General features: G+C 46.7%; 1 protein-coding gene across 1 annotated transcript; it reads left to right on the top strand.

The window, feature by feature from the left end:
• The first annotated feature begins 7822 nt into the window (after nt 1–7822).
• LOC119333685 (anthranilate O-methyltransferase 3-like) lies at nt 7823–9426 on the top strand. Its single transcript, XM_037606501.1, has 4 exons — nt 7823–7950; nt 8122–8529; nt 8614–8886; nt 8991–9426. The coding sequence occupies exons 1-4, from the start codon at nt 7876–7878 to the stop codon at nt 9348–9350; spliced, it is 1116 nt and encodes a 371-aa protein (XP_037462398.1). The 5' UTR covers nt 7823–7875; the 3' UTR covers nt 9351–9426.
• The last annotated feature ends 2263 nt before the right edge of the window (nt 9427–11689 follow it).

Raw genomic sequence — 11689 nt, 5'->3', positions numbered from 1 at the left:
GGAATTGCACTCACACTAGCACCGACATCACATAAGCCATGATAACAATGATCTCCTATTTTAACAGAACCAACAGGCATGCCAACAACAGGTCTATGTTTATCTTTCGTATCGGGTTTAGCAATTCTAGCAGCTTCATCATAGAAATAAATAACATGCCCGTCAATATTATCAACCAAGAGATCTTTAACCATAGAAATACTAGGTTCAACTTTAATTTGTTCAGAGGGTTTGGGCGCTCTAATATTACTTTTGTTAACCACAGTTGAAGCTTTAGCATGATCCTTTATTCTAACAGGAAAAGGTGGTTCTCAGTATAAGGAGTAGGAACAATATGATCAACACTGTAAGTAATAGTTTCTTCTTCAAATTTAATAGGTTCAACTACTTTAACTTCAACTGTGGAGATATTTAAACCACTTATCCTTAGGGAGATCAACATGAGTAGCAAAAGATTCACAAAAAGAAGCTACTATCTCAGAGTCAAGTCCATATTTAGTGCTAAAATCACGAAAATCATCAGTATCCATAAAAGATTTAACACAATCAAACTTAAGGTTTATACCTGACTCTTTACCTTTTTCGAGATCCCAATCTTCAGAGTTGCGTTTAATTCTTTCCAATAAATCCCATTTGAATTCAATATCCTTCTTCATATAGGAACCAGTACAAGAAGTATCGAGCATGGATCGATCATTATGAGAAAGCCGAGCATAAAAGTTTTGAATAATAATTTCTCTTGAGAGCTCATGATTGGGGCATGAATGCAACATTGACTTAAGTCTCCCCCAAGCTTGAGCAATACTTTCTCCTTCACGAGGCCAAAAATTATATGTATAATTCCGATCATGATGAACTAGATGCATATGATAAAACTTCTGATGAAATTCCAATTTCAATCGTTTGTAGTTCCATGATCCAATATCATCCAATAGCCTATACCATGTCAATTCCTTTCCCTTCAAAGATAAAGGGAAGACCTTCTTGTTGACAACATCCTCGGGCATACCTGCAAGCTTAAATAATACACAAACTTCATCCACATAGATTAGGTGCATATCGGGATGTAATGTTTCATCTCCTGCATAAGGATTAGCTAGCAGTTTCACTATCACACCCAAAGGAATTTCATAATAAATATTTTCAGTAGGTGCAGTAGGTTGAGGAGCAACTAATTGTGGTTCCGGTCGAGATGAAGATACCCCGAACAAACCCCTCAAAGGATTATTTTCCATAGTAACAAGTGACAGTATATTTCAGCACACTATATAAATGTTTCCTTACCAAATTCCACTTACCAAAGGCGCTTCACTCCCCGGCAACGGCGCCAGAAAAGAGTCTTGATGACCCACAAGTATAGGGGATCAATCGTAGTCCTTTTGATAAGTAAGAGTGTCGAACCCAACGAGGAGCAGAAGGAAATGACAAGTGGTTTTCAGCAAGGTATTCTCTACAAGCACTGAAATTATCAGTAACAGATAGTTTTGTGATAAGATAAATCGTAATGGGTAACAAGTAATAAAGTAAATAAGGTGCAGTAAGGTGGCCAATCCTTTTTGTAGCAAAGGACAAGCCTGGACAAACTCTTATATAAAGCAAAGCGCTCCGGAGGACACATGGGAATTGTTGTCAAGCTAGTTTTCATCATGCTCATATGATTCACGTTCGGTACTTTGATAATTTGATATGTGGGTGGACCAGTGCTTGGATGCTGCCCTTCCTTGGACAAGCCTCCCACTTATGATTAACCCCTCTCTCAAGCATCCACAACTACGAAAGAAGTATTAAGGTAAACCTAACCATAACATGAAACATATGGATCCAAATCAGCCCCTTACGAAGCAACGAATAAACTAGGGTTTAAGCTTCTGTAACTCTAGCAACACATCATCTAATTATTACTTCCCAATGCCTTCCCCTAGGCCCAAATAATGGTGAAGTGTCATGTAGTCGACGTTCACATAACACCACTAGAGGAGAGACAACATACATCTCATCAAAATATCGAACGAATACCAAATTCACATGATTACTTATAACAAGACTTCTCCCATGTCCTTAGGAACAAACATAACTACTCATAAAGCATATTCATAATCATAATTAGAGGAGTATTAATTATCATTAAGGATCTGAAAATATAATATTCCACCGGATAAACTAACTAGCATCAACTACAAGGAGTAATCAACACTATTAGCAACACACAGGTACCAATCTGAGGTTTTGGGACCCAGATCGAATACAAGAGATGAACTAGGATTTGAGAGGATATGGTGCTGGTGAAGATGTTGATGGAGATTGACCCCCTCTCGATGAGAGGATCGATGGTGATGACGATGGCGACGATTTCCCCCTCCCGGAGGGATGTTTCCTCGGCAGAACAGCTCCGTCGGAGCCCTAGATTGGTTCTGCTCAGGTTCCGCCTTGAGACGGCAGCGCTTCGTCCTGAAAGCTTCCTCTTGATTTTTTTTCAGGTCAAAACACACCATATAGCCAAAGATGGGCACCGGAGGCCAGCCAGGGGCCCACAAGGTCGGGGGGCGCGCCCAGGGGGTAGGGTGCGCCCTCCACCCTTGTGGCTGGCTGGTGGCCCCCCTCTGGTACTTTCTTCACCCAATATTTTTTATATATTCCTGAAATAAGCTCCGTGAAGTTTTAGGAATTTTGGAGTTGTGCAGAATAGGTCTCTAATATTTGCTGCTTTTCTATTCCAGAATCCCAACTGCCGGCCTTCTCCCTCTTCATGTAAACCTTATAAAATAAGATAGAATAGGCATAAGTATTGTGATATAATGTTTAATAACAGCCCATAATGCAATAAATATCAATATAAAAGCATGATGCAAAATGAACGTATCAATCTCCAACACCAACCCTCAAACCGCCCGCATATGTTCGGACCACGCGGTTTGGACGTGTTGTACCATCCAACGCAGGCGTGTATCGGCCCGTGGGACGGTTTGGAAGTACTTTCTCTCACAAACTAGAGAAAAACATGGGGGGGGGGCTTCGCGCGCATCTGGACTGATCCCAAGCCCGCGTCTGACCGGCCTGGCCCAACAAAAATCTCCCACCTGCCTCTTTCGTGCTTTCCATCGAATGCCCGCTCCACTTGCCACGCCACATTCATGCAGGTCTAGAGCATGCAGCGGCCGACATTAATGCCGCGATTTGGCCATACGGGAGGGCGGTGTTGGCGGACATGACCTCCCGGGCATCGTCGGTGCAATGCAGACGTCACGTCCCGACGATCCAACTCCGGCCGCTGTGCTGCATTGAAGCGGGTTGGCCGCCCCTTTGCCTCGCCTGGCCGCGACTATTTAAGTCGTGCGTCGGCGATGCATGGAGGCGCACCCCCTCCCCGAGCATCTCCCCCTCCCCACCCCGCCTCTGTGCCCGAACCCCTCTTCCTCTCCGAGCCCAGCGGCGGCGATGCCGAAGTCATGGTGCTCCATGCCGACCGGCGGAGTCGGTGGAAGCTCATTGTCCGGTGTTTCTTGGCGCCGCCGCCCATGCTCTCCGGGCCATTCAGCGTCAAGGGCGGCCGTCTCCTCTGCCTACGAGGAGATCTTCATAACCTTCGGTGACAAGGAAGACCCGATGTCGTAGCAGCTGCCATACAGCCGTCTGACTCCTCAAGGAGGCCACTATGATAGACGAAGATTTTGTTCATCAGATTGAGATCACATGGGCATGTTGCCACCACCGCTGGCGCGCGTCAAGCAGCAGTCGTCGTCCCCGCCACGCCACTACATGAAGTGCCAGCCGACGTCCCCACTCCGGCTGGTCAAGGATGAGCCGGCCTCGCCCTAGCGCAACCGCGACGTCTAGATCGGGTGCCGCGTCAAAGGAGGAGCCGTCGTCACCCCCCGCACCACTACATCATCCAGATCGGACATCGGGTCAAGGACGAGCCGCACGTGCAGCCGAGACGGGCGCATGGACGCACCCTCGTCGCCGCCGCGTTGTCACCGCCCTGCCGTCAAAGAGGAGCTACCGCCTGCGATCAAGAAGGCGCAGGGTCGTCTCCTGCACTACCTCGAATGAGACGGTTACGGCGGTGCCTTGGGCTCAAGGGCCATCGTATCCAAGGCGGACCGTGCGGCAAGGCAGCTGGCGAGGTACGTCCGGCACAATGTCGGTCGGCGCTCCGCGTTCGCCAAGAGCGGTGTGACGTCGGATTGGGTCCACAACAACCCTGACCTGACCACCGCGTGGGAGCTCGACCGCTCCGTGACCATCGTGGAGATGACTGCCAGGAGCCGCTACTGCCTTGACGGAGAGCTCGACAGGATCAGCGAGGAGTGATCGCTTAGTGACTGCTCCTCCAATGCTGGTCGCGGCAAGGCCACTGCCAGGGCTCTGAAGGCAACGTCGGGAATGGCTGCAGCGACACTCCACACTGCGCAGCAGGAGGCAGAGCGGCTCCTCCGCGAGTGGTAGGCAACCGCCATACAAGGCTGTCACGACCCTCCGACACCATTCCGCCGCTGGAGGATCGATGATGACGACGACACTGACTGCAACGGCTGTGCCGTATGGCAGGCCGGCCAAGCGTAGAGGTGGTCGTCTGGTATAGGGTTTAGGTTTTTTCCCCTAGTTTTTTGGTAAACAGTCAAAATATCAACTTTTTATGTAAATTACAACCAAACCTGAATGAATTCCATTGTGTTTGAATGAATTTTATCTAGTTAGAGCAACTCCAACGCGCCGACCCAAATGGACGACTTTTTTGTCTGCTTTTTGTCCGTTTGGGTCGGCCGCCCACTCGGTGTCCGCCTTCTTGTTGATTTGGGTCGGCAGTGCGCCCAACGCGCCGACCCATATTTGCCGGCGTGGCTGGCTGGCGGCCCTTTTTCAACAAATATGCACACATTTTACATTATTTTACAAGCAAACATATAGTTTCATAACCAAATATAGCATAGTTTCACAACCAAATAAAGCATAGTTCTACAAGCCGAATAAAAATTAAATTGTCTCACATAGTTTGAATAAAAAGATACATTTATTGGTTGCCATGAGCCCACTTATGCTCAACCAAATCATTTTGAATCTACATGTGAGTTTCCCAATCATGTATTTCATGATGAAATTTGGTGAACTGTTCAAACGTTGCCGCTCCTCCATGCTCAGGCGCTCATCTTCTACGATCACATTGTGCACGATCACACAAGCAGTCATCACCTCCCATAGCTTCTTGGTGCTTCAAGTCCTAGCAGGATACCGAATGATGCCACATCGAGATTGCAAAACATCAAAGGCACGCCCGACATCCTTCCTAGCACTCTCTTGCTCTTGGACAAATGTTTTCCTCTTCTCTCCGACGGGGTTGGGGATTGTCTTCACAGTAGTGGTCCATTGAGGATAGATACCGTCACCTAGGTAGTATCCTTTGTCGTAGTTATGGCCGTTGATGGTAACATTCACCCGTGGCCTGAAGTGTGACAGTGCAAGCCCTGACATGGCCCTGATACTGCCCTTGTCAAGAAGGGTAGTTCTTCCCCTCCTAGTGCATGCAGTCTATATTGCCAAGCATCCATGGGAAGCCACTGCTGGCATTCATCGCCAATAAGCGTGTTGTATCTTGAGGAGTCAGCTCTCTCAAGTACTCAGGGCCGAACACAGCAATCATAGCCTTGTAGAACTTGTACATGGAGTCTAGGGATGTGGACAAGCTCATACGGACGAACTCATCAATGAGATCACCGGGCACTCCGTATGCAAGCATCTGGATGGCTGCAATGCATTTCTGATAAGATGGGAAGCCAATCTTTCCAAGGGCGTCCTCTTTGCACTCGAAATAGTTATCGTATCCGACCACTCCCTCTCTAATACGGTTAAAAACATGCCTAGCCATACGGAAACATCGCCGAAATTTCCGATGTTTGAACAGCAGGTTGGTCGTGCCAAAGTAGTCCTTCCAAAGAAGGAAATGGCCACTTTCTCGGTTGCGATTCAATGCCAAAAGGTGTCCCAGAATCGAGCCATGGAACAACGGCCACTGGCTATTAAGGTGGTGATGGACCAACACGACAACCAAGATCTCCTCCTCCTCATCGGACGAGGAATCGTCGGAGTCGCAAAGGAAATTATGGAAAAAGAACTCGTCGGTGGAGTCCATTTTGTACCTTGGCAAACTGTCGAACAGCTTGCGGGCGTCGTCGAAGGAGCTGGCCGGCAAAGAGGCGCGCCTCCCTCGGACTAGGCGGCTGGCCTAGAGACGCCCGACGAGCGTGCCAGCGTCTGGACGAAGGAGCTGGCCGGGGCGGCCAGGCGACTTGCTGCTCACGGCGGCAACATCGGGAGGTGGGGGTGGGAAGCTTCGGTGGCCCGGCGGCGAGACGGTGGTGGCGGCGAGGTGGCGACGTTGGGGGAGGTGTGTCGGCACCGGCTGCTGCCAGAGGCACCGGCAAATGGGCGGCGGCGACGATGCGGCGGAGGCGGAGGCGGGCGAGGGTTTGCTGTCGATATGGGGGGTGGGGAAGGATGGCCAATGTGCCACCGACTAGCGGGCCAGGGGGAGTAGGCGGGTGCCGCGCGCGTCCGTTTTTTTGTCCGCGCCGACGCAAATGAAGCTTAAAATTGTACCGGAAATGGGTAGGCAGGCGGACGAAAAGTGGGCACGCGTCCGTTTGGGTCGGCGCGTTGGGCCGATTTTTCTGTCCGCGGTGACCCAAACCGACATGGACGGACGAAATGGGTCGCCCTGTTGGAGTTGCTCTTAGTTCGAGTTGTTGTTAAAATGTATGCGTGCAGCTTGGATGGCGGCCTCCGGCATCAGGGTCCACAAATTTGCCCCTTGTGCGTAGACGGATGCCGGAAAAAATTTACGAGTTGAGACGCCTTTACGTTCTATATGGCTAAACTTGGATTGCGTTTTTTTATTTTTTATTTTTTGCTGGGGGCGTTTTGTTTGCTTTTGCTATATGTACCAAACTCGTACTTGTGCTCTACCGCTAGATTGCGCACTTTTTTTTGCTGGGGGCGTTTTGTTTGCTTTTGCTATATGTACCAAACTCGTAATTGTGCTCTACCGCTAGATTGCGCACATCCCTATAGCTATTCTGTTAGCTATTCTACTGGTGTGTGTGCTGGTAGCAAATGGAAACGGTCAAAGAATGGTGGCTATCCACTTCTTCTAATGTTGTCTGCCGGTTGCAGATGGAGACGGTCAAAGAATGGCGGGTATCAATCATGTGGAGGTTGGTGGTCGTCGCAAAGCTATTTTTCCATCGTCATGCTCTCTCATGGTTTGGGAGACTTGGAATGAAGAAAACCGTGTTTTAAGGACACATCCTCTTCGCCGCCGGTTCTAAAACGCATGTGTTTGAACTTGAAGCGAGGATTTGGGCCAAGTCCGACGCCAAATTCTTTAGAGTTATAATCTTGCCAGGTGAGTAGGATTGTGTAACGCCTTGGCTTCGCGCCAAGAATTTTCTTCTGTTTATAATCTTGTAACGCTCCTTGATTAATGAAACGGGTAAACTTTTTGTCTCCGTTTTGAAAAATGTATATTGTGCGCTAACTTTCAATTGTACTATCCCTTTTGTCATTCCTACTATATACCAAACATGACCTAGCATTGCCCTAGACTTTGTAGGTTACGTGAAGGAGGACATCTATACTAGGTTCATTGGCAGAAAATAAGGACCAACCAATGTACCTATGTTCTCCTCTTTCAAAATAAATAAATTGTATACCCATGTGTAGTAGGAGTAGTTGAGAAACAACTCCAACCTCTTGTGCAAGCTAGTCGCCTATATATTGAGCAGGGCTGCTGCTATTGGCAACACATCTGCTAGCATATATATACTTTCGTTGTTGAGCATACCAACGAAACAAATTCTTCCTCGAGAGTTTTAGGTGGCCATGAAGATGGACAGCGATTTCCATATGGCCAAAGGAGAAGGAGAGACCAGCTATGTCAAGAACTCTACCCATCAGGTAATTTGAAGAAATAACTCACAGCGCTTTTTCAAAGACCAAAATTCACAACAAATATGCTGCCCTTGTTTCCTTTATAGTACTTAGCATCGACATTTCTGGCTCACCAGAGCTGGTTACACTTTCTATCAATCTTAAATGGTAAAGTTTCTTTTTGTTCATTTTTACCAGAAGAAAGCTTTGATTCAAACTAAGCCGGTGCTTGAAAAGGCGGTGATAGAAGTGTGCATGGATTTGCTCCATCCAACAATGATAGTTGTTGACCTAGGCTGCTCTTCAGGTGAAAACACACTCATCTTTGTCTCCAACGTGATCGAAGCAATATGCTGCAACCATGACAAGCTTCATGGCAACCTCATGGAGCTCCAAGTCTTCCTCAATGATCTACCCGGAAACGACTTCAACCGTGTGTTCCAGTCACTTGAGCAGTTCAAGGAGTCAATTGCAATAACTCATAAGCTAGAAGCGCTACCACCTTTTTATATTGCCGGGCTACCGGGCTCCTTCTACACCAAGCTTTTTCCTCGTCATAGCGTTCATCTGTTTCACTCATCATATTGCCTTCATTGGCGATCTGAGGTACTAAACTGGCAAGCCACAGTTTATCTGTCTATCATTATTGTTAACCATCAAGGTCCTACAACTATTGTTTGAATCATGTAGCTCCCGGATGGATTTGCGGCCAAGAGAGAAATGTATCTAAACAAAGAAAACATTTATATTGCGAGGACTACACCACCATCTGTAGTTAAATTATACCAGGAGCATTTTGAGAAGGATATGTTGTTGTTCCTCAAGCTGCGATATGAAGAACTGGTGCTCGGCGGACAAATGGTACTGACATTTCTTGGGAGAAAAACAGAGGACGTCTACAATGGAGATATGAACCAGCTCTATGGATTAATTGCACAATCTTTGGAATATCTTGTTGAAGAGGTACACACCAGTATATCTTTAGTACAATTATTTCACAACTCTTATAATTACAGAAAATTAAACTTTTTTTTGCGAATAAATTAAACATTCAACTGTCACAACAGGGCCTCCTAGAGAGGGGAAAACTCAACTCCTTTAACCTACCCTTTTACGGTCCATCACTTACCGAAGTCAAGATGGTGATCAAGCAAAGTGGACTATTCGACATAAATCACATCGAATTGTTCGAATCCAACTGGGATCCTCGCGACAACTCGGAAAGCAATGAAGTGCACGACCCCCTCCGAAGCGGCATGAATGTGTCCAAGAGTTTGAGGGCAGTGATGGAGCCCCTTTTCACAAGTCATTTTGGTGAATCTGTGCTCGACATACTCTTCAATAAATTCGCGTACAATGTCGCGGAACACCTTGCGAGGGAGAAGACAAAGTATTCCATCATTGTTCTGTCCTTGAAAAGAAAATAATGGAGGTCTACATTGATTGTGTATCTTGACTTGTTTTATCTCTCTATGAACTTAATCATCTACCAGGTCTTGTTTAGTTGTTGACTCTGTCCCAGAAATGGGGGTTTTCAAGTTTTGTCGTCCTCGGCTGTGTTCACCTTGGATGTAGACTCTTTTGTGTTTGTATCTCCCATATAAATTGGGAAGAATCAACAGGACGATACTCCCTCCTTACCAAATTATAGTGCATATAAAATTTGGTATAAGTCAATATTTTAAAATTAGAAACTTTATATTCACTTACAATGCCTAACCAATGCCATTAGATTTATCAACAGATATATGTTCATATATTTTTCTATAAATTTGGTCAAAGTGAAACTTTTGTAAATTTGGTTGTGGCATAAATGCTATATGCATCGTACACAACATGTATGGTTCAAAATGAGCAATAATAACTGCAGCATTTTCTTCTTGCAGTTAGACAATTAGCTGGCCAAAAAATAATTCAAGGATTCCTTGACCCATTCCCTTTGTTGGCCATATCGGCAAAATTATGAAGGGAATGCTAGAAAATTTCCGTAGACATGCAACCAACAATTACGTATAGAAGGATCATAGCATGCCAAATTTTTAATGGCACAAATTTGTGCCCAGCCAGAGAGAGAGAGAGAGAGAGAGTACCAACCATTTTATTGATTTTTTACAGGGTAGAGGTGCGTTCGAAGGGCATGACCATGCTTCAAACCTGTTGCCTTGCATTCTAACTACGCTTATGCATATGTAGGTTCATGCATCCAAACCTCACGTGTGTTAAAGAAATGATGGTGTCCGGCAGTTTATGATATTTATTAGCCGGATGGGGTCACAACTCATATGTACTTGCATGCTAATTTGCACACGCATGCACACGTGGACGTGCTATCTGGAAACTGCCTAGCAGTTGCATGTTTTCTTTTTTAGGAATATCAGGCTTTATTAGTCAATATAATCAAGAGAGAGTGCCTCCCGGATACAATCCGGGGTTACATAAAAAATAGAGTCACTAGAGAACTTAGAAGATCTAGCTAGAATATGTGCCGCGACATTCGACAAACGATTTACATGACTAAAGCGAACAAACGAGAAGAACGAATGCCAATTCCTTGATATCAGCAGTGATGAGCCTCACCGGCGAGCGATCAATTGTCGAGGCATTGGTTTTCTGAATAACTGACAAACAGTCTGTCTGAAAAACGGCCCTTAAAAATCCTTGATCATGGGTGTGAGCCACCGCACGCCGTAGCGCCACTGCTTCAGCTAATTCTAGGGTGGTAACCTCGTCAGCATGCTCACGGCAAGCCCGTAACCAATCTCTGATGTGGTTCTTGGTTACCACGCCAATCCCATCCGTCGAGACTCCTTAAAGAGTGCAACATCCACATTAACGGCCATTGCATCTGCAGATCTGCTGGCCGTGGAACCCATTTAACGGAAGATACTGGAGTATCACGCCTTATAGCAATTGCAATCCTACCACAATTCTGCATAATGAAGTCAACATAAGCCAAAGCTTTCTCAGCCACTCCGCGGGGATGCATCCTAACATCATTGTTTTTTGCATCATTCCTGGCCTCCCAAATGTGCCAAATGGTTGCTACCAAAGTCGTGGCCTCGAGAGAGGTCGCTCGTTGACTGAAATCAAATATCCACTGCTTGGTATGAACAAGACCTTTACGGCACAGATGGAAGCCTAAATTCCGCTTCAGCACTTGTCATACCTGGCGCACGAAGTGGCAAAACAGAAAGAGATGCTCAGCTCGCTCCTCTTTGCTAAGGAAAAAACATGTCACCGCATTCGGAACATGGCGCCGTAGCAACTGACTGCCTATCGGCAGACAATCGCAGGCCATTCTCCATAGGACGATCTTCATCTTTCCCGGAGCATTGACCTTCCAAAGAGCTTGCCAGTTTTTCTCTTCAGCACCAAAGTCTGATTGCACACCATGGCCATAAGAATTGCGAGTACCATGAAATTTCTAAGACTTGGCCAAGTTATATGCCGATCTAACTGAGTAGGATCCAAATTGATCATGAGACCATGTAACAAAATCATCCACCACGAGCACACTTAGTGGAATTTGTAACACTACGTTGGCTGGCCAACGCTTTGCACATGGGGCAATGATAGGTGCCGGTCAGCCGCCGGTCGGCCATTAGATTTGGCCTGGAGAAAGGATTCACCCAGTTCACCCTGTGCCCTTCCCTCTCCTCCCGTGACGCCTCTCCTCGCCGGTGGCAGCACAACGCCTCCTTGTCGGGATTAGTCGCTGCACCGTACCGCCAGCGCCAGCACCAGCACCAAAAAGACTCACCGGTGT

Source organism: Triticum dicoccoides, chromosome 7A (assembly GCF_002162155.2).
Source record: "Triticum dicoccoides isolate Atlit2015 ecotype Zavitan chromosome 7A, WEW_v2.0, whole genome shotgun sequence".
In the NCBI taxonomy this organism is placed as follows: domain Eukaryota; kingdom Viridiplantae; phylum Streptophyta; class Magnoliopsida; order Poales; family Poaceae; genus Triticum; species Triticum dicoccoides.
Note: the sequence above shows the minus strand (reverse complement) of the source record. Positions and strands in the feature narration are given on the sequence as shown.